Here is a 23,523-nt window from a genome sequence, read left to right on the forward strand (position 1 = left end):
GCGTGCCACCAAGATTTTGATTTCTGACCCATCTCCCAACAATGAGCTCTTTACTTTATTTCTTTTAATCTGCTGTTAAGGACGAAGATTTTTATCCGTTTCCCGAAGACCCTGTTTGCCACTGAAGATGCTTTTGAGCTGCAGAAACACACGATTGGTAAGTGTTCCACTGAGGTTACATAGATAGGGAGGTGCAAGGCGGCGGCAGGATTTGAACTGGCAGCTGAATATTTTAAATGCAGTTTGATTGCACTGCTTTGTGTTGTGGATGCTGCTCCAGTATTTACTGGAATTTACTGATTCAGCTGAGCATCCTGTCGTGACTTAGAAATGATTCCATCCCTGGGATCTCTGTTTATCCTGAACTGATGCTGTTATTGGGAAGAGGATTGGAGATTGATCTGAGGGAATCTGATCCATTTATTGAATTCCTTTCTTTCCTCAGTCACTAAGATCCAGGCAGAGTGGCGAGGATTCCATCAACGACAGAAGTACCAGAAGCAACGATCATCAGGTAAACGCCGAATATCTATTTATTAATTAAACTTAGGAACCGAGATGAGCAATATATCTTCAGAGCCTCCAGGATCTTCTGCATAAACTCCTCTGTGTGTGTAAATGTCTAAGTGTGTAAAACCCTCCAGTGCCAGTGAGTGTATGAAAAAAACCCATTACGTGAGCATGTAAAACGCCCCAGAGCATATGTAAAATCCCTTAAAACAAGTGTGTAAAAACTACCCAGAGCGAGTGAGTGTGTATAAAACTCCTCAGAGTGAGTGAGTGTGTATAAAACCCCTCAGGGCGAGTGAGTGTGTATAAAACCCCTCAGGGCGAATGAGTGTGTATAAAACCCCTCAGGGCGAGTGAGTGTGTATAAAACCCCTCAGGGCGAGTGAGTGTGTATAAAACCCCTCAGGGCGAGTGAGTGTGTATAAAACCCCTCAGGGCGAGTGAGTCTGTATAAAACCCCTCAGGGCGAGTGAGTGTGTATAAAACCCCTCAGGGCGAGTGAGTGTGTATAAAACCCCTCAGGGTGAGTGAGTGTGTATAAAACCCCTCAGGGAAGGTGAGTGTGTATAAAACCCCTCAGAGCGAGTGAGTGTGTATAAAACCCCTCAGAGTGAGTGAGTGTGTATAAAACCACTCAGGGAAGGTGAGTGTGTATAAAACCCCTCAGGGAAGGTGAGTGTGTATAAAACCCCTCAGGGAAGGTGAGTGTGTATAAAACCCCTCAGGGAAGGTGAGTGTGTATAAAACCCCTCAGAGCGAGTGAGTGTGTATAAAACCCTTCAGAGTGAGTGAGTGTGTATAAAACCCCTCAGGGCGAGTGAGTGTGTATAAAACCCCTCAGGGCGAGTGAGTGTGTATAAAACCCCTCAGGGCGAGTGAGTGTGTATAAAACCCCTCAGGGCGAGTGAGTGTGTATAAAATCCCTCAGGGCGAGTGAGTGTGTATAAAATCCCTCAGGGCGAGTGAGTGTGTATAAAAGCCCTCAGAGTGAGTGAGTGTGTATAAAAGCCCTCAGAGCGAGTGAGTGTGTATAAAAGCCCTCAGAGCGAGTGAGTGTGTATAAAAGCCCTCAGAGCGAGTGAGTGTGTATAAAAGCCCTCAGCGAGTGAGTGTGTATAAAACCCCTCAGAGCGAATGAGTGTGTATAAAACCCCTCAGGGCGAGTGAGTGTGTATAAAACCCCTCAGAGCGAGTGAGTGTGTATAAAAGCCCTCAGAGCGAGTGAGTGTGTATAAAAGCCCTCAGAGCGAGTGAGTGTGTATAAAAGCCCTCAGAGCGAGTGAGTGTGTATAAAAGCCCTCAGAGCGAGTGAGTGTGTATAAAAGCCCTCTGAGCGAGTGAGTGTGTATAAAAGCCCTCTGAGCGAGTGAGTGTGTATAAAAGCCCTCTGAGCGAGTGAGTGTGTATAAAAGCCCTCTGAGCGAGCAAGCGTATAAAAACCCCTCAGCGAGTGTGTAAAAAAAAAAAAGAAACAAACAAAAAAGACCCAGAGCGAGTGAGTGTGTCAAACACATTAATGGATGGGATTAAGATGATTCCTGTTGTATTTCTTGGTTTTAAACAGGGAGTGTGCAGATTCTAAAAATGAATGTAAATATTTTGCTCCGTGCTCTGGATCAGTATGTATGGGATGCAACAATGCAATGAGGCTCTCTGGTTTACCTCTCTGACTCGGAGTTTTGATCTTTGCATTTCTGAAGCAATCACGATACAGTCATGGTGGAGAGGGGAACTAGGCCGCAGAATAGCCACTCGCCGGAAAAATGCTGCTCTCACCATCCGCAGGTAAGCGACCTGTCTGCCTGGAGAGGGGAGAGGTGTGAGGAACAGCTCACAGCGAATCAACTCCCAGCGTAAGATGTTAGACAATAGTTGTTCGAGTCTGTGTGCATATGTTGGTGGGGCCTGAGCCCAAAGAACATTCCAGAACACAGCCAGAATATATACTTCTGAAATAAGAGCTGTGAGCCAGGAGCCATCAATATAAAGTGGTCACTAATAAATCCCATCGTGAATTCAGGAGAAAATTCTTTACCCAGAGAGTGGGGAGAATGTGGAACACATACCACAGGGAGTGGTTGAGGTGAATAGTATAGATACATTTAAGGGGAAGCTGGATAAACACACGAGGGAGAAAAGAATAGAAGGATAAGCTGGTAGAGTGAGATAGAGGGTGGGCAGAGGTTCATGTGGAGCATAAACACCAGCATGGATCAGTTGGGCTGAATGGCCTGTTTCTGTGCTGGAAATTCTGCTATAAAACTATAGACAACTCCAAGTCTGTGTACTCCACCTCCACTAATCCGGCCTCCCTGTGTGTGATTGGTGCACTGCCGTAAGTTTCTGGTTGAAGGGTGTGTTTATTTGCTGATTGGTTCTGACCTGACTTTAGGCTCTTTCCATTGAGAGGAAAACGTCAGAAAATCCCAGGAGACAGAAAACAGCAACACACTCCAGAAATGGCCAACAAAGTGAATAGAGGATCACTGAAATGAATAGAGTGTGGGGTCTGCATCACATGTCACCTGGCAGTGAGCGGTCAACAAGAACCAATTAACACTGGGTGTCAGGATGGGGGAGGAGGGTCCAGGATGGGCTGGGGGGTGGTGACTAGCAGTTCTGGGGTGGGGAGGAGGGTCTGGGCACAGGTTGGGAAGGGTGGTAGCTGTGAAGGGGGTCCTGGGCTGGGGAAGGAGGGTACAGGGGCAGGCTGGGGGTGTGGTGATTATGATAGTGGTCCCAAGGTGTGGGAGCAGGGACTGGGGGCAGACTTGAGGGAGGGGAGTTATGGGTGACTGACTGGGTCCCCTTAATGCTCCCCATTACACAAGGCAAATGCACCCAACCAACTGATTGAAACTTCTCGCATTTAACATTGTGGTCTGATTTATTGATGTTTTGTGCAAACATACTAAGAGCCTATTTGCGCAATTGGACTCCACAGTTACATGTAATAGTTTGGGATGTGAGGGGAGGGTCACCCAGGAGGTGGAATATGTCCCTACATTCTTTAAACTGGCACCACCGAAGATCCTGCGTTCAGCCAAGCTTCTAATGGCCGTGCTTTCCAGCTCTCTCACCCCTTTCCCTCTCCAGCCTATAGTACTGTCTTTACTAATTTAATGAGATTGTGTTTCTCTCGTCTTCCCCATCAGATTTATCAAGGGGTTCATTTATAGACACAAACCGCGCTGTCCAGAAAATGAGTACTTCTTGGATTATGTCAGATACTCCTTCCTGATGAAGCTCAAACGCAATCTGCCAAAGAATGTTCTGGATAAATCCTGGCCTGTGCCCCCCCCAGCACTCTCCGAGGTAAGGCAGCTTGCCCTGAGCAGCAAGAAGTCACATGTTTCAAACCTTGATTATGATTGGACCACAACGTACATGAGAATAAGAGAAGGCCATTCAGCCCCTTGAGCCTGTTCTACTGGCCAGTTAGATCACAGCTGATCTGTATCTTCTCCATCTATCTACCTTAGTTCTGTTGTCCTTAATACCTTCCTCAAACTTATCAATTTCAGTTTTGAAATTTTCAGTTGACCCCAGTTGTTCTGGGGGGAACTAGATTTATTACACTTTATTTTATGCCTCCCCCAATCCACCGAGCCCTTTCGATCTGTGCTAATTGTGCTAATTTCCTAATTGGAAGAGGGTCAATCAGTTTCCTATGTCGGGTAGATGCTAGCAGTGGGGCTGAGCACAGCCTCAGGGTCCGAATGGTCCTGGTGGGACAGTTACTAAACTGTCACCTTTAGTAAAAAGTACAGGGATTTCTTCAACACTAACCTTACAGTAGTGACCACCTTTAAAAAGTACTTCATTGACTGTAAAGCACTTTGAGATGTACGGAGGTTGTGTAAGAGTCTATAAAAATGTAAGCCTTTGTTAACTATGTGTTCCTGTGTTGTATTCCAGGCCTCAGAGCTGCTGAGAGATCTGAATATGCAGAACATGGTGCAGACTTACTGCAAGAGGATTACTCCCGAGTGGAAGCAACAGGTGGGGAATTATTCTGTGTGAGTGCAGTGAGTGCTCTTACTGACTTGTGCCTTACAAATTTAAATCAGAATTCTCAAACACGAAGCTGCCTCTGGTTTCTGAGCTGTTCCCGGGAGGTGGGCATCACTGGCAAGGCCCGAGTTGATTGCCCACCCCAATTTGCACTGATAAGGAACAACTGAGTGACTTCATAGGGCAGTTAAAAGTCAACCTTATTGGTGTGAAACTGATGTCAGGCATATGCCCAGACCAGGTAAGATAAGCAGGTTTCCTTCCTTAAAAGGACATTAATGAGCCAATTAGGTTTTTACAGCAATCTGACAGCTTTGTTTTACTGATTTTACTTTTACTGGTACCAGCTTTTATTTCCAAAGTTTTTTAGAAATAGGAGGCAGCCGTTCAGCATCTCGAACCTGCTCTGGTGGGATTTGAAATCTGGATTATTAATCCAGTGTCATAACCCCCAATCGACCATATTCCACATACACTGCACAGGTTAGGAGAATGGCAAAGCATCAAGGCTGCTCACATACGCCAACTTGTGGTCAATCACAAAGCAGCAGTGGGAGCAGACAGTGAGCAAAGAGAATCCTTGGGCAGGGGGAGACTATTCAGCCCCTCAAGCCTAATCTCCCATTCAGTTAAGTATGGCTGTTCCATACCTTAACTCTATTTACACACCTTGGTATACCCCTTAATATCCCTTAATATCCTTGCTTAACAAAAATCTAATCGATCTCAATTTTGTAATTTCCAATTGACTCCCAGCATCCACAGTTTTTTTTGGGGAGAGTGTTCCGATTTCTACTATCTTTGCGTGAAGAAGTGCTTCCTGACATCACCCTGAACAGCCCAGCTCTAATTTTAAATTTGTGATTCCTTATTCTGGACTCCCCCACCAGAGGAAATAGTTTCTCTCTATCTACCCTATTGAATCCTTCATTTCTCCAGGAGTGATGCCATTTAAAAATAAACTGTTTTGATTAACTTTCTTCGATTTATATCCTGATCTTTAGCCGAGCAATCTGCCTCTCCCTCTCACTCTCCCTCCCTCTCTTTAACCAGCTGGAGCAGAAAGTTGTGGCAAGTGAAGTGTTCAAGGATAAAAAGGATAATTATCCCCAAAGTGTTCCCAAACTCTTTGTCAACTCCAGGATTGGTAAGTTACAGCATCACTGAGGGCGCCTGGGAGGGGCCGCGAGGGGGCAGGGGCGGGACTGGGATGGGGCTGCGAGGGCGCTGGGTGGGGCTGCGAGGGGGCTGGGGAGGGGAGGGGCCAGGCCAGGCCGCGAGAGGGCTGGGGCGGGGCTGGGAAGGGGCCGCGAGGGGGCTGGAGCGGGGCTGCGAGGGAGGTGGGGCCTCTAGGGCGCGGGAGCTGTGGCCGGGGCTGTGAGGGGATGGTTTCCATTATCAAAACGCTTTGTTTCTCTTTCAGCAACAGAGGAGATCAACGCCAAAGTGTTGCAACTTATAGAAAGTGATAAAATCAAGGTAAATGTTCACCAATTGGCCACCATCGAAGCTGGGCTGTGTGAACTGTCTGACATCTAATCCTTAATTAAACAGTAGAGCAGAGGCTTGAGGAAAAGCACTAAACTCATAGAAATGAAGTTTTAATAGCCAATCAGTGGGGGAAGTTTCTGCTGTTACAGTAACAACTTCCATTTGATAAACTCCGAGTTGAATATATAAATAGGGAGGTTATACTTCAGTTAAACAGGGCACTGGTGACACCCCATCTGGAGTACAATGGAGAATATTGGTCTCTTTATTTAAGGAAAGATGCAAATGCATTAGAAGCAGTTCAAAGGAGGTTTACTAGACTAATACCGGGGATGGGTGGGTTGTCTTATGAGGAAAGGTTGGACAGGTTAGGCTTGTATCCACTGGAGTTTAGAAGAGTGAGAGGTGATTTGATTGAAGACTTTAAAATCCTGAGGAATCTTGACAGGGTGGATGTGGAGAGGATGTTTCCTCTTGTGGAAGAATCTAGAACTAGGGATCACTTTAAAAATAGGGGGTCATCCATTTAAGACAGAAATGTGGAGAAATTTTTTCTGAGGTTCATGAGTCTTTGGAACTCTTCCTCAAATTGTAGTGGAAGCAGAGTCTTTGAATATTTTTAAGGCAGAGATAAATAGATTCTTTATTAACAAGGGGGTGAAAGGTTATTGGAGGTAGGTGGGAGGTTACAATCAAATCAGCCGTGATCTTACTGAATGGTGGAGCAGGCTCGAAGGGCCGAATGGCCTACTTTGCTTCTAGATCGTAATCAGTGCAGTGTGTCTGTTAGAGACTTTGTCATGGAAATCAGGAAGCATTTCTTCACATAAAAGGATGATGGAAATCTTGAAAACATGCCCAATGCTCCGGTGGTGGGGGAGGCTTTCAAAACTGAGATTGATAGTTGTCTGTTCAGTAAGGGCTTTAAGAAATATGGAGCCATTGTGGGAAATTGGGTTGAGATGCAAATCAACCACGATCTAATAGGAACAGACTTGAGGGGCTGAATGGTCTTTTCCTGTTCCGAAATCTGGTTAATCATCATTAAGAAACAATCTAATGGCCATTGTTCTGCAGGAGCACTGGGAGAAGAGAAACTGAGTTAGGTCAAAACGAGACATATATTTATATGACACCTTTCACAAATACCGGATGTCTCAAAATGCGTTACAGTAAATTAAGTACTTTTAAAGTGCAATCACTGTAATGTAGGAAATGAGGCAGCCAGCCTGCACACAGCAAGATCCCACAAACAGCAATGTGATAATGATCAGATGATCTGTTTTTAGTGATGTTGATTGAGGCATTAATATTGGCCAGGATACCGTGGAGAATCCCCTGCTCCTCTTCAAAATTGTGCCATGGGATCTTTTACACCCAGCTGAGAGAGCAGACAGGGACTCTGTTTAAAGATAGCACCCCCAACAATGCAGCACCCCCTCAGTACTGTGCTGGAATATAAACCTTGATATTTGTACTCACGTTCTGGAGGGAGATTTGAACCCAGAATTTACTCCAAGTCGTACTCACTCAGCTACAGTTGGCACAAAGGAAGGAAAGATCCTGTTGCACCAAGATTGCAAGTTTTAACAATCTGGAGTGTGCTGAATTAGGGATGGAAGTAGTTTCAAAACTAATTTACAAAAGAGAATTGTATAAATAACATGAAAAGGAAAATTTGTAGGGCTATGGGAAAAGGGCAGGAGAGTGGGCCTAATTAGGCAAAGAGCCAACGGCAACGTGATGGACCGAATAACCTCTTCCTGTGCTGTAAGATTCTATGAATGCATCGTGAAAGATAGAGGGTAGGGGCGTCTGCTTCGCAGTCTGAATGTCTGAGTTAGTTGAGGAGACACCATGATGACTATTGTTTTCCAAACAGGGGTGGTGGGGTCAGGGACAGGAAATTGAAGTTGGAAGAGTGGGAGGGAAAAGTGACACAGATACCATGTAGGAGTTTCTTTGAGTGAATGATATTGATGTTTTTCTTGTGCGATTATGGACTCTGCTTCAGGGCAGCTGGTCTGTGATTTGACAGTGACCGCGCGCTCTCTTTGGCAGTAACTCCTAGTTTGTTTCTTGCAGTACGCTGTGGCGGTGACTAAGTACGATCGGAACGGCTACAGGCCGAGAGCACGGCAACTGCTGATCACTGCAGACAGTGCCTTCATTGTGGAAGAAGCCAAACTCAAACAGAAGATTGATTACACCAACCTGAACGGTAGGCTGGGGGAGGGCCTGGTGGAGAAGTGAGTTGGAGGGAGAGAGCTGAATTGGCAGGTGGTGGGGGGGAAGAGAGGATTTGGAGGGGTGGAGAGAGATGATGGAGAGGGAGAGTGCGGTTGATAGAAAGGAGGGAGAAGGGAAGGGGCTTCCTTTGATTTTTTTCCATGCATCTGTTTGTTTGTATCTGGACAGGATCAAGCTCAACAGTGAGGTCCTGAGTGGATGAGCCTCTAACACACATGAAGGATGACCACCTGCAGGGTGGAAGGTAGCTGTTATCTGTAACTTATACCTCAGCCTGATTCAGGACAGGAGGAGGAGGAAATAGGCCAAACTGAGGATTGGGAACATTATAGAAAAAAAAAGAAATACCACGCTGTTAAACTTAATTGAGATTGGATGTATCAGCACTACCTTCCATCCTTTAGACTAAACATATATCTGAGTGAATAATGGTTTTAATTCTTTCTTGGGATGTGGACATCATGGACAAGGCCAGCATTTGTTCCCATCCCTAATTGCCCTTGAGAAGGTGGTGATGAGCTGCCTTCTTGAACCGCTACAGCCCATGTGTTGTAGGTACACCTACAGTGCTGTTAGGGAGGGAGTTCCAGGATTTTGACCCAGCGGCAGTGAAGGAACGGCGACATATTCCCAAGTCAGGGTGGTGAGTGACTTGGAGGGGAACTTCCAGGTGGTGGTGTTCCCATATGTCTGCTGCCTTTGTCTTTCTAGATGGTAGCAGTAGTGGGTTTGAAAGATGCTGTCTGAGGAGCCTTGGTGAATTCCTCCAGTGCATTGTGTAGATGGTACACACTGCTGCTACTGTGCATCGGTGGTGGAGGGAGTGAATGTTTGTGGATATGGTGCCAATCAAGCGGACTGCTTTGTTCTGGATGGTGTCAAGCTTCTTGAGTGTTGTTGGAGCTGCACTATTCCAGGCAAATGGGGAGTATTCCTTCACACCCCTGACTTGTGCTTTGTAGATGGTGGACAGGCTTTGGGAAGTCAGGAGGATTCCTAGCCTCTGACCTGCTCTTGTAGCCACAGTATTTATATGGCTAGTCCAATTCAGTTTTTGGTCATTGGATGTTGATAGTGGGAGATTCAGCGAGGGTAATGCCATTGAATGTCAAGGAGCAATGGTTAGATTCTTTTTGTTGGAGATGGTCATTGCCTGGCACTTGTGTGGCATGAATGCTACTTGCCACTTGTCAGCCCAAGCCTGGACATTGTCCAGGTCTTGCTACATATGGACATGGACTGTGTCTGTATCTGAGGAGTCACAAACAGTGCTGAACATTGTGCAATCAGCGAACATCCCCACTCCTGACCTTATGACGGAAGGAAGGTCATCGATGAAGCAGCTGAAGATGGTTGGGCCAGGGGGCACTACCCTGAGGAACCCCTGCAGTGATGTCCTGGAACTGAGTTGATTGACCCCCAAACACCACGACCATCTTCCTCTGTGCTAGGTATGACTCCAATCAGCGGAGCGTTATCCTATGATTCCCCTTGACTCCTGTTTTGCTTGGGCTCCTTGATGCCACACTCGGTCAAGTGCTTCCTTGATGTCAAGGGCAGTCACTCTCACCTCACCTCGAGAGTTCAGCTCTTTTGTGCATGTTTTGACCAAGGCTGTAATGAGGTCAGGAACCAAGTGGCCCTGACCGAGTCCAAACTGGGCGTCAGTGAGCAAGTTATTGCTGAGTTAGTGCTGCTTAATAACACTGTCGACGACACCACCCATCACTTTGCTGATGATCAAGAGGAGGCTGATGGGGCGGTAATTGGCCGGATTGGATTTGTCCTTGTTGTCCACAAGACATACCTCGGCAATTTAGCACATTACCATGTAGATGTCAATGTTGTAGCTGTACTGGAACAGCTGGGCTTGGGGCGGAGCTAGTTCTGGAGAACAAGCCTTCAGTACTATTGCCAGAATGTTGTCAGGGCCATAGCCTTTGCAGCATTCAGTGAATCAAATTGGCTGAAGACTGTCATCTATGATGCTGGGGATCTCAGAAGGGAGCTGAGATAGATCACCCACTTGGCTGAAGGCGGTTCCAAATGCTTCAGCCTTGTCTTTTGCACTGATGTGCTGGGCTTCTGCATCATTGAATATGGGGATAATTATGGAGCCTCCTCCTGCAGTTAGTTTTTTAATTGACCACCACCGTTCAAGAATGGGTGTGGCTGGATTTCAGATCCACACCCTAAAATAGGACTCAGTTATTACAGAGGATCTATCCAGATGTTGCACAGTTCTGAGTTATTGCTGAATTCTTTCTTTTAAATTCAATGTACAAATAACATGAAATGACTTTAGGGCATCTGTTCTAGATCCTATCATTTTAAAACTGCCCTGAATTTAGACCAATATTCTGGTGCAATCATCTTTTATATCTAGCCCCATGCTGTACCTAATCCTGGGACTGTTTGATGGGGACAGTGTAGATGGAGCTTTACCCTGTATCTAACCCTGTGCTGTACCTGTCCTGGGAGTGTTTGATGGGGACAGTGTAGAGGGATCTTTACTCTGTATCTAACCCTGTGCTGTACCTGTCCTGGGAGTGTTTGATGGGGAGGGTGTAGAGGGAGCTTTACCCTGTATCTAACCCTGTGCTGTACCTGTCCTGGGAGTGTTTGATGGGGACAGTGTAGAGGGAGCTTTACCCTGTATCTAACCCCGTGCTGTACCTGTCCTGGGAGTGTTTGATGGGGACAGTGTAGAGGGAGCTTTACTCTGTATCTAACCCCATACTATATCTGTCCTGGGAGTGTTTTTTTATTCATTCTCGGGATGTGGGCGACGTTGGCTGGGCCAGCATCTATTGCCCATCCCTAATTGCCCCTTGAGAAGGTGGTGGTGAGCTACCTTCTTGAACCGCTGCTGTCCATGTGGTGTAGGTACACCCACAGTGCTGTTAGGGAGGGAGTTCCAGGATTTTGACCCAGCGACAGTGAAGGAACAGTGATTATATTTCCAAGTCAGGATGGCGGGCAGCATGGAGAGGTTCTTTTAGGTGGTGGTGTGCCCATTAATGATGAAACCAACAGTGATTTTTCGTGGCCCGTCCACATTTACAGTTGGCAGACGGGCCATTCTCCCAGGCAGCATTCCCGTTTTTGCTGAAACCTCAATCCAGGGCAGGATCAAATCTGTGGGGAAATAAAATAAAGAGAGATATCTGGGGGCTGATGTTTTTTATGAGGTGTGCTTTCAAGTGCTTGATTGTGCTGTATGGACCTATTTGCAGCATTTTTGTTATTTCCTTTATTCTGTGGAGGTCTGCAGCTCCCTGCGGCAGCTGTCTGTCTTCAGGGAGCTTGCTGGGAGTGCTCACCCGCTCCTTCAATTATGTCGGAGCTTGCTTTCTTCCTGCCCCCACCCTGGCAGCGCTGAGCATTTCAGCGCATGTTTCTCGCTGGCTGGCTATTAATTGGCCAGTCAGCATGAAATCGCGGTCAGTGGCCCATTTCCCGCCCACTCCCAGGCCCACCGCTCGCATGTGCCTGACAACCAAAAGATTCAGGCTCATTTGCCTACTACCATTGTCCTTTGAGGTGATAAGAAGGAAGGTGCTGTCGAAGGAGCCTTGATGAGTTGCTGCACAGCATCATGTAGATAGTACAAACTGCTGCCACTGTGCGTAGGTGGTGGAGGGAGTGAATGTTTAAGGCAGTGGATGGGGTGCCAATCAAGCGGGCTGCTTTGTCCTGGATGGTGCAAAGCTTCTAGGGAATTGCTGAAATAAGAACATGTCAAAGCTTTTCATCTTGCACTCATCAGGACACTTTGCAAGAATACCAACATAGGGGAAAACAACAACTTATACTGTATGAGAAGAGAGTGCTGATTGGTTGGCAAGTGAACTCTGGTAGATGCATTGCCATAGAGAATGTATCAATTGATGGTGACTGACAGTTAAATACCAAGCGCTGTTTCAAATTTAAACCAAGCAGCTTGATCCTGATTGGTCAAGGCATTGCCCTGAGGAATGAGTCAGTGGATAGCTGTCATTATTTTGTTTAGCTGAAGAAGGTGCAATGTGTGTACATGTTCTTTCTGTCTGCAAACAGGGCCCTGTGTATTAATATATGTAGCTCCCAGTACATGCAAATGTGTCACACTTCGAGCTTGACTAACAATATTAAATTGGTTGTCAGCGTAACTTTTAGCACACTGAAGATTATTTAGCAAATGTTGTCCAATCGTGGAATCACATCTAATGTTGGACACTGTGTTTTGAGTTTTGTGAGCACGGGCTGGTTGGATACGGTCTGTACCTTACCCATTGTGAACAGCGGAAGAGAATGTTTAAGGCAGTGGATGGGGTGCCAATCAAGCAGGCTTTTCATCTTGCGCTCATCAGGACACTTTGCAAGAATACCAATATAGGGGAAAACAACAATTTATACTGTATGAGAAGGGAGTGCTGATTGGTTGGCAAATGAACTCTGGTAGATGCGTTGCCATAGAGAACGTATCAATTCATGCGGAAGAGACATGCTGTTTGGTATGATCTGCTAGCCTTTGGAACATGTGGCTTACATATCTAGCATGACACTGGCACTGAGTATTGTTGGAGCTGACCTCATCTAAGCAAGTGGAGAGTATTCCATCACACTCCTGACTTGTGCCTTGTAGATGGTGGACAGGCTTTGGGGAGTCAGGAGGTGAGTTACTCTCTGCAGAATTCCCAGACTTTGACCTGCTGCTGTAGCCACAATATTTATAAGGCTAGTCCAGTTTAGTTTCTGGCCAATGGTAACCCCTCAGGACGTAGATAGAGGAGATTTCAGCTTTAGTAATGCCATTAAATGTTATGGGGAGATGGTTAGATTCTCTCTTGTTGGAGATGGTCATTGCAAAATGATACATTGCAACTTTGACAAAAGACTATGGAGAGAGAGCGGGGCAATGAGATTCATTTTGGATTACTTTTGCAAGAACTGACACTGGGAAGATGGGCTGAATGGTTCTGTGCTCCCTCTGTTTTTAAATCTGTTTGATCCCTGTTTATTTTCTGTGTAGGAATATCAGTCAGCTCCCTGAGTGATGGGCTATTTGTTCTCCATGTCCCTTGTGAAGACAACAAGCAGAAGGTATGTAGGTCAACTCTCGAGTGTATCCGATTGCCTGGCACTGTGCAGAGTGAGATGTCCAGAGCAGCTTGACCATCACTCTCCCCCTGAGTGCTAAGCATCCTGTAAAACTCCCAGATCCTTTTGAGGACATTTAATCAGGAGTTCTGAAACCAATGGCTTTACTTATGCCTGATCCCCCGATAGAGGAAATTTAGAACTCTAACCCCAAATAGACTTCCCCATACAGATGAATTTTGAATTCTGCCAAGTCAGCTAAACCTTCCAGATCCCAGACCCAGACAATGTCCTTGCTGATGCACTGTCCTGGGTTTAAACCTCAAAAAAGGAAAATGCAACAGGGAGCTGCTATTGCCCCTGCGGGCTGTGTGTCTGACATGTCAGTGTGAATGAGAGAATGAATGGATCCTACTTCACTCCCTATTCTTCCTTCAAAAGACCACATCAAAAATGAAATAGAATTCAATTTTTCCCCCAAGACGGTGAGGGATGTCAGGGGGCTAAGATCCCATGCTATATTTTTATAAAGTGTATATATATATATATATATATATATATATATATCATCATGGCTAATTTATAAAATTTTAAAAACTGGACAAAGGCTTTAAAATGACTGATGCCTTGGCTGGCCATGATTCAAACAAAAGGAACTTTCTGAAATTCAGAGAAGCTGCCACCTCATTATCTCTGAAGAGACATTATCGACCCAGTGAGTTGCAGAAGACCAACTTCCGAGGGAATTATACAAAAGCCATTTACATTTCTTAAGCCAGGCCCAGCCAACGGAGACTGCCAATTTGATAGAACAAAGGACCCAGAAACCTCTTTTGAAATTCTTATTGGTTGAAGCATTAGCAATCTGCAGAATGCAGACTAAGGAATATACATCGTTTGTCAAAGCCAAAGTGGAGAGGTGGGAGTCACATGACCATCCCCCTCCCCCTCCTCCTCCTCCTCCTCCTCCTCCTCCCACCATTGCCCAAGCTGGTGGAACCAATAATATTGCCTTGTAGAGTTGCAAAGCTTGGTCTGCCATCTTCCATCTAGCAAGCAGCAGCTCAGAACCAGAACTGTATCCAGGTTTAAATGCCTGGCCCCATCTACGTTGTTTCTACTGGAACTTCTGAACTTCTGTACCAGCACCTCCAAGACTTAATTCACCTCCGCGTGCCTATCCCATTGTGGAAGTCATCTCTACCCAGCATCAGTCTTCAGCCTGCCAACCCCTGTGAAAGAATACACCATTGGACTTTGATTCTGGACTCACAAGAAATAATAATTCTTTTCTCTGTGGTCTTTGCCCTGTAAACCCTGTCTTTCTTTATCCCTCTTCTATTGTACGAATACACCAGGGGCTATATGGCGACACCACCCTCACATGTTTGAGTGTGTGCAAATAAATTAACCACCTGATTTTACCCCCTCTCGAGTTTGCTGTGAGGCTATTAATAGAAATTGGATTGCACCAAAATTAAGGGTTTGGGTAATACACCTCCACTTATAAAGGGGGAAATCAAAATCAGAACAAGTTTGTGTTTACGAACAGATGTTGAGAGGAGAAATCAGGGCTGTTTAAATTAAACCCCCTCCTGTCTGTAACACTCCCATCTCCCTGTAAATCTCAATTTTTATTATTTCACCATTGACGGATGTGCCTTCAGCTGCCTGAGCCCTAAGCTCTGGAATTCCCTCTCTGAACTTTTCTGCCTGTCTCCCCTCCTCTGAGATGACCCTTAAAACCAATGTCTTCCTGTCCTAATAACTCCTTAAGCTTGTTCGGTGTAAAATGTTGTTTGATAACACTCTTGTGAAGCTCTTTGGAATGTTCTGTTATGCTGAAGGCAGTATGCAAATCCAGCCTCGGACTCTTCAGTCACCAGAGGACCCACAGAAGCAATGAAATCACTTACAGCTTGGACATCCTCAGACAGTAAGGAGTCTACCATTAAATGCAGTTTATATGCTGCCCTCAGCAGGGGATAGGATTGTTCAGAGTCCAGGCCACAGAAGTTGTGCAAAAGCAAAATACTGCAGATGCTGGAAATCTGAAATAAAAACATAAAATGCTGGAAATGCTCAGCAGATCTGGCAGAATCTGTGGAGAGAGAGACAAAGTTAATGTTTCAGGTCATCAGAACAGCCAATAACCTGATACATTAATTCTGTTTCTCTCCACTGAAGTTGTGTATGTTAAGGTTGATGATGTGTGGAATTTGGTGAAGCTATCCATCAGGCACCCGATAACCCTCATCCCCGGCCTTTTTACCAAGATTTATCCAATTCTTTTTTGAAAGCTACAATTGTATCTACTCCCACCGCCCTGTCAGGCAGTTCATTCTAGACCAAATACATCCTTACGTGAATGTGTCTCTTTCCCTCTTGTGTTGAAGGGTGATGTTGTGTTGCGGAGTGATCACGTGATTGAAACACTGACAAAACTGGCTATGGAGGCTGATAAAGTGAATAACATCAACATCAACCAGGGCAGGTAAGTCTTCCACCCCTTCAGGGTTAACTTCCCACTGACAAGGAGCTATTAAAGGAGAACTGTGCTGTGCACAGATTGATCATTGTCCTTTTGCCCTTGGATCTCTGTTCTAATCCTGCAGTGGGATGAACCTTTGCACTGACTGTTGGCTGTAAATGACCCTTTGTGAATGATTCTGGAGTAGGCTGAACCTGTTCATAGTATAGAAAAAGCCATAAGTTGCTGGGTCAAAATCCTAGAACTTCCTCCCTAACAGCATAGTGGGTGTACCTACACCACATGGACTGCAACGGTTCAAGAAGACAGCTCACCACCAGCTTCTCAAGGGGAATTAGGGATGGGAAATAAATGCTGGCCCAGCCAGTGAAGCCCACATCCTGAGAATGAATTAAAAAAATGTAGGTGGGAGCTTTCCAAGAGCAGCCACAATTGTATTGATAGGCTCAGCAGGATCTACTCCTGTTCCTCTGTATCTAACCTCATGCTGTACCAGCCCAGGGAGCATTTGCCGGAGCAGTGCTGAGGGAGGGTCTGCCGGGGCGGTGATGAGGGAGGGTTTGCCGGGGCGGTGCCGAGGCAGTGTTTGCCAGGGCAGTGCCGAGGGAAGGTCTGCCAGGGCAGTGTGGAGAGAGGGTTTTGATGGGGTGGGGGGTGCGGAGAGAGGGTTTTGCCAGGCCGGTGCAAAGGAAATGTGATGGCATCCATACTCAGCTGGCAGAGGTTTTCAATGTCAAAACTGAAGTAGAGGATGTTTGGTTTTGTTCAACATTTGTGTCCCTGCTGGGAAGTAGCTCTGCTTTGACACTATTCTGCCCATGGCCTAATAACTGCTGACATTTGCCCTGTCCCTCTGAACAGTTGGGATATTGAAAGGCAGCTGGTTCAGGCACCTGAAAATGCTATAGGAAATCACGCCCTTAGTTCTGGAATCCTTGCAGTGAGCTGTGAGACCCTGCACGATGTTTTGCTCCTGATGTGTTTCCACTTTTTCTTTTGCAGCATAAAGTTCACGATCAGACATGGGAAAGAAGGGATCATCGATTTCACATCAGGATCAGAACTGATTATTTCCAAAGCAAAGAATGGACACCTGTCCGTGGTAAGATTCACTTCAAATTTAAATCTCCATTCCAACTCAGTAATGAAAGGCTGCATGTTTAATGCGGCTCCAACATCCCTTAAGCTCTCACACAGAATTACCTGTTCAACAACAACAGCATCTTGCATTTATATAGTGCCTTTAACATAGTGTAGCTTTCTCAAGGTGCTTCACAGGAATGTATCAAGCAGAATTCAGCACTGAGCCACTAGAGGAAACAGTAGGGTAATTGATCAAAAGCTTGGTCAAAGAGCTGGTTTATTTCTAACCATTGACTCAATCCCTCTTCAGAGGTCTCAGGAGGGATGATTACATAACAGTCCAATCATCCAAGGATCTTCAAACTTTGACCAACTTTTGTGAAAATTTATATCTGAAAACTAAACACCCTGGAGGAGGTTCATTGTTGTAAAGGTTTTAAGGAGCATAATGAGGAGAAAAGAGAGCGAGAGAGCGAGCGGTTTAGGGACAGAATTTCAGTGCTTAGAGACCAGACAACTGAAGGCATGGTCACCAATGCTAGAATGATTAAAATTGGGGATGCGCAGAAGTCCAGAACTAGATGAGTGCAGATATCTCGGAGGGTTGAGGCTGGAGGAGGTTGCAGAGATTGGGTAGGAGGTGGTGAGGCCTTGGAGGAATTTGCAAACAAGACTAAGAATTTTAAAACCAAGGGGTTGCTGGACAGGGATTCAATGCAAGTCAATCATCAGAGGGACGATGGGGGCTGAAAGTTCCTCTCTGATTCAAATATCACACCAAGTCTGTGAATGGACTGGTTCAGCCTCACACAGTGACCGGGGGAAGGTTGGAGTCAGTGGCTTAGTGAGAATGAGAGTGGAAAACCTCTTTGAAACCTCAGCTATGTGGCCTGAGAGGAAAATATTTTTGTTTTTGTAAAGATATTGCTAACCTGTAAATATTCTGCGTTTTTAAAACCGGAATCTATCTGGCATCTGTAAAAAGAGAAGCTTCAGAATTAGTGATTATCCCTTGTTAGGAGGCACAGCTACAACTGAGGGTCCCGCACCAGGACGACCCTCCTGCTTCAATGTGGACCAGGGGCTACCAATGACCCCAGTGCCCCTGGGTTTTGGGGATGTTGTACCAGCCAGGGTAACCCCCACCCAGGCTGGGGACTATGAGTGAATGGCGGGTGAAAACAGAGCAGGGCAGCGACAATGTTCCCGACTTTCCATGAAATCAGCCCGTCAACTGGAAGGAAAATCAGGTGGCCTGTATTATTACCCACTTAACCCCTGCCCCCGGGTTAATCCACCCCCACACTCCCAATTCAGACATTTGCTGATGACACCAATGGAAGCTTTTCCAAGAGTGAGGTTAGGAGAAGACATCTGGATCGTGGGAGGGGAGGGCAGGTAGCAGATGCAGTTTAAGGTGGATAGGTGTGAGGTGACACATCTTGAAAGGGAGAAGGGAATGGGTGATTGCACTCAGTTAAAGGACATGGAAGTGTGCAGATGAACAAAGACATCTGGGGTTGAAGGAGAGAATTCCCTGAAAGTATAAATGTGGAGTATAAATGGAGGTAGAGAGGGCCATTAAAAAGGTGCCAATTATAAATAGGGGCATAGATTACAAATAATCAATCAGTCCAAAACATTGGTTAGACCAGTTGAGTATTGTGTATATTTGGGGGCACCATTATAGAAGGAGCATTACAGAGGCAGAAATTGTACAGTGTAGATTCACCAGGGTGATGCCATAGATGGGAAGCTCTAGTCATGAGTGGAGAGTTGATATATGATCACTATTTCCGCTAGAACAGAGAAGGCTAAGAGGAGATTTAATAGAGGTTTTAAAATTTTGATGAGTTTTGATAGTGAAGAGGGAAAGACTATTTTTCCTGGTTGGGGAATCAGTGACAAGGGGACATCTGTTTAAAGATGTCACTGAGAGATAGAGGAGAGAGAATAAGAGGCCTCTTGTGACAGGGGAATAATGTGCTACAGGAAGTGGTTGAGACAGAGGGCATCGAATATTTTATGGGAAACTTGGAGAAACATTTGAAGTAAGGAAAGTACAGGAATATTGGGAGAGAACAGGAAAGTGGAATTAGTTTAGCATTGTCCTAACGTAGTAGATACAGCAGGCTAAATGAACTTCTGTATTGTAATATGATCTTAAAGGAAAGAAGTGTGAGTGATTTAATACTTCACAGTGAGGCTTGGCAACACTCTATTGTATTCTGGGAGCCTGGAAAACCCATAATCTTTGGATGGGAGAGATGTAGATCCTTTAACAACTGCACTTCCCAACTGACATTGAACTCTGTTGCTATCCGTGTAGGTGGCTCCTCGACTCAACTCCAGATGATGCTGGGAGTGAGATCCAGCAACAGCTCATTGTACAGATGGATGGTTTGAAGATGTGCACCAATAACTGGCGGCATCCAAAAAAAAAGGAGCTAGTGCGTTTATTGGTGAGGCATTCGAGTAGTCCGCCTTAGCCCCAACCCTCTAATTTCCTTTACACTTTTTCCCTTGACTGCCAAAGCCTGTGCTTCCAAACCAGGAACAGAAGATTCCAGGTTATACTTTAATCTCACAAAAAAAAGTTTAAAGAAAGTTTATATTAAAAAATGGCTGTCATTATCAATGACTCACTAAATTTAATCACACCACTGCCTCAGTGCGTGTGTGAGATTTAAAGCAATATAATATATATATATATATATAAAAATATATATACATAATCCACAAAGAAATCCAAGTGGTTCTAAGAAAGCTCAATCCCTTCTGATTCCATGACATCACAGAAAGGTGTAGACCAATCTGGGGGCAGGAGGGCTCCTTTAAGGTCAGATATCACTGAAGAAATGAACCAAGCGATGATTTTTTTTTTATATGCAAGTCCTTTCTCTGGAGAAGTTTCTCTGATTAGTTCCTCGGTGAGCGAGTCAAACCATGAGGAGTTGATTTTTTTTGTCTCCCCTGTAATTGCTTATAACGTCTGTCCTACAATTGAAGCCACTGGATGTTGCTGTGGGAACCTCTGCAAATTGCATCAAGGATGGGTTTCACAAAGCCAGGTCCACTTTTAGTGAAACTGTTGATTGAGCAGTGCAGCTCATTGGTCATTGATCACTGCCATTGTTTTATTTGTCACTTCCTTGACTATTTAGATGCTGCAAAAGTGCTGTTCAGGCCTGGTTATGTGTATTAAAAGACAAATTCAACAAATGGAGGGCAGCATAAATCAGAACAGGACGCAGAGCAGATCAGGTTGTTTCAAATCAACCTGAATGCTGGAAAGTTTGGTAGACATGTTTAACTTGGTGCCCGCAGCACTTTGGTGGCACGATATTCCAATATTTCCCAGCACTTTGTCCAGTAAACCATCAGCAGAATGGTACAGATCATGGACCACATTCCTCACTTCATCTTGAAAGCAAGTATGGATCCATCTCATAAACAGGAAATGGATCTCCTGTAAATTGACTCTTGCTCCCTATCCCATCCATGAATCGTCCATTATCTAGTGCCCATTCACCAGCCTATCCACCAGAGGCCCTCTTGTTCGAAGCTCTATTCATTTTGAAGGAATGATGAAAGTTTGAACAACAGGCTGAAGAGAGAGTGGACCACTCAAGGTGCAAATGTACAGTGACTTACTTTCAGGGCATTGAGTGATCCCACCAGTGTGAGGTGCAAAAGAGGTGCCAATATCAACTAACTACTGATCTATGAAGTTGTATTGGAAGGTGGGTATCAAGGTGGCAGATTGGAGATTGTTTTAGCTATACAAAGCTGGCCGCTGTAGCTCTTGAGACCTTGCTCACCTGGTGGTTCTGAGCTAACTGCAATCTCCAACGTACACCAGCTCCAGAGGAACAACTCACAGTATCAGTGGTTTGGCAGAGACCTGAACAGAAATCTTCACTTCAACCCATTGTCGAACAGGATGAGAATTTCAAAAGGAAATATGCTTCAAAAATTAATGAAAAGATTGTAATAACCTTTATATAGATGGACGTTATGTGAAACCATCTCATTTTCAATAAAAATATCCCAATTCTTTTCAATTCTATTTTCTTTACCACGGGGTTATTTATTAACGCTGAGAACAAATGAACAGAATACACACCAATTTCTGATTCTTGCGTTCACTCCCTCCTTGCCTCCTCTTCTCTTTCCCCTCCTCACTCTCCTCTTTCCCCTCACCCCGCAGCCCCCACCCCCGCATGCCCCCTCTAACATTGACTCATCACCAGTTCGTTTGAACAAGCCTGGACCGAGAATCAGTAAAGCCGAGGTTGGTCAAAACCCTGGTTTTCCCAGTACTTTCTCTCTCATGCTGCTTTCAAAGGCTCTCTCCGCTGTACCTGGGACAAAGCCAGAGTGCAGTCCTTCGTGGCAATGGAACCACAGCCATGATGGGCCTGGGTGTTTTTGTTCAGAAGACAGATGAAATTGTTTAGTTACACTCTGGCCCACTGGGGACAGGGAACGCATCACAAATCCACATCTCTACAGAGGTCAATGAATTAGAAAGGCTTGCATTTCTGTAGCGCCTTTCATGTTCCCAGGATGTCCCAAAGCACTTTACAGCCAATGAAGTACATTTGAAGTGCAGCCACCAGTAATGTCGGAAACGCTGCAGCAAATTTATTCAGAGCAAGATCCCAAAAAGAGCATTGTGCAATGCCAAGGTTAGGTGATGTTCGTTGAGGGATAAATGTTGGCCCAGTACACTGGTAAGAACTCCTGTGCTCTTCATCAAAATAGCAGCTTTGGGATCTTTTACACCCACCTGAGAGTACAGTCAGTGCCCTGGTTTAAGGTCCGAACTGAAAGATGGCACTTCTGACAGTACAGCAATCCCTCGGTACTGACCCTCTGACAGTGCGGCACTCCCTCAGTACTGACCCTCGGACAGCGCGGCACTCCCTCAGTACTGACCCTCGGACAGTACGGCGCACCTTCAGTACTGACCCTCGGACAGTGCGGCGCACCTTCAGTATTGACCCTCCGACAGTGCGGCACTCCCTCAGTGCTGACCCTCCGACAGTGCGGCACTCCCTCAGTGCTGACCCTCGGACAGCGCGGCACTCCCTCAGTGCTGACCCTCGGACAGCGCGGCACTCCCTCAGTGCTGACCCTCGGACAGCGCGGCACTCCCTCAGTGCTGACCCTCGGACAGCGCGGCACTCCCTCAGTGCTGACCCTCGGACAGCGCGGCACTCCCTCAGTGCTGACCCTCGGACAGCGCGGCTCTCCCTCAGTGCTGACCCTCGGACAGCGCGGCACTCCCTCAGTGCTGACCCTCGGACAGCGTGGGACTCCCTCAGTGCTGACCCTCAGACAGCGCGGCACTCCCTCAGTGCTGACCCTCGGACAGCGCGGCACACCCTCGGACAGCGCGGCACTCCCTCAGTGCTGACCCTCGGACAGCGCGGCACTCCCTCAGTGCTGACCCTCGGACAGCGCGGCACTCCCTCAGTGCTGACCCTCGGACAGCGCGGCACTCCCTCAGTGCTGACCCTCGGACAGCGCGGCTCTCCCTCAGTGCTGACCCTCGGACAGCGCGGCACTCCCTCAGTGCTGACCCTCGGACAGCGTGGGACTCCCTCAGTGCTGACCCTCAGACAGCGCGGCACTCCCTCAGTGCTGACCCTCGGACAGCGCGGCACACCCTCGGACAGCGCGGCACTCCCTCAGTGCTGACCCTCGGACAGCGCGGCACTCCCTCAGTGCTGACCCTCGGACAGCGCGGCACTCCCTCAGTGCTGACCCTCGGACAGCGCGGCACTCCCTCAGTGCTGACCCTCGGACAGCGCGGCACTCCCTCAGTGCTGACCCTCGGACAGCGCGGCACTCCCTCAGTGCTGACCCTCGGACAGCGCGGCACTCCCTCAGTGCTGACCCTCGGACAGCGCGGCACTCCCTCAGTGCTGACCCTCGGACAGCGCGGCACTCCCTCAGTGCTGACCCTCGGACAGCGCGGCACTCCCTCAGTGCTGACCCTCGGACAGCGCGGCACTCCCTCAGTGCTGACCCTCGGACAGCGCGGCACTCCCTCAGTGCTGACCCTCGGACAGCGCGGCACTCCCTCAGTGCTGACCCTCGGACAGCGCGGCACTCCCTCAGTGCTGACCCTCGGACAGCGCGGCACTCCCTCAGTGCTGACCCTCGGACAGCGCGGCACTCCCTCAGTGCTGACCCTCGGACAGCGCGGCACTCCCTCAGTGCTGACCCTCGGACAGCGCGGCACTCCCTCAGTGCTGACCCTCGGACAGCGCGGCACTCCCTCTGCTGATCCTCGGACAGCGCGGCACTCCCTCAGTGCTGACCCTCGGACAGCGCAGCACTCCCTCAGTACTGACCCTCCGACAGTGCGGGACTCCCTCTGTACTGACCCTCCGACAGTGCGGGACTCCCTCAGTACTGACCCTCTGACAGTGCGGTTCTCCCTCAGTACTGACCCTCTGACAGTGCAGTGCTCCCTCAGTATTGTGATTGAGTGTTAATACTGACACCAGATTATCCGAAACGCACCTAATTTCCTGTTCCCCCAGTGTCTGGCAATAGATTAAGAGTGTTGCCTGAATATTGACCCTCAC

General features: G+C 46.9%; 1 protein-coding gene across 1 annotated transcript; it reads left to right on the forward strand.

Moving 5' to 3' along the window:
• The first annotated feature begins 73 nt into the window (after positions 1–73).
• Positions 74–20,980, forward strand: LOC121283625 (unconventional myosin-Ic-like). The gene is made up of 12 exons (XM_041198401.1): positions 74–157; positions 446–514; positions 2,211–2,295; positions 3,666–3,825; positions 4,429–4,512; positions 5,578–5,671; positions 5,948–6,003; positions 8,101–8,236; positions 13,280–13,350; positions 15,744–15,841; positions 16,841–16,940; positions 19,251–20,980. The coding sequence occupies exons 4-12, from the start codon at positions 3,751–3,753 to the stop codon at positions 19,275–19,277; spliced, it is 741 nt and encodes a 246-aa protein (XP_041054335.1). The 5' UTR covers positions 74–157; positions 446–514; positions 2,211–2,295; positions 3,666–3,750; the 3' UTR covers positions 19,278–20,980.
• The last annotated feature ends 2,543 nt before the right edge of the window (positions 20,981–23,523 follow it).

The sequence above is a fragment of the Carcharodon carcharias genome, chromosome 10, assembly GCF_017639515.1.
Source record: "Carcharodon carcharias isolate sCarCar2 chromosome 10, sCarCar2.pri, whole genome shotgun sequence".
Classification (NCBI taxonomy): domain Eukaryota; kingdom Metazoa; phylum Chordata; class Chondrichthyes; order Lamniformes; family Lamnidae; genus Carcharodon; species Carcharodon carcharias.

Excerpts from the sequence above, each read along its gene's own strand:
- LOC121283625 (XM_041198401.1), top strand. The coding sequence starts at position 3,751 with ATGAAGCTCAAACGCAATCTGCCAAAGAATGTTCTGGATAAATCCTGG. Across the intron at positions 13,351-15,743 it reads GTGAAGACAACAAGCAGAAG|GGTGATGTTGTGTTGCGGAG; the intron begins GTATGTAGGTCA and ends CTTGTGTTGAAG. Across the intron at positions 16,941-19,250 it reads AGAATGGACACCTGTCCGTG|GTGGCTCCTCGACTCAACTC; the intron begins GTAAGATTCACT and ends CTATCCGTGTAG.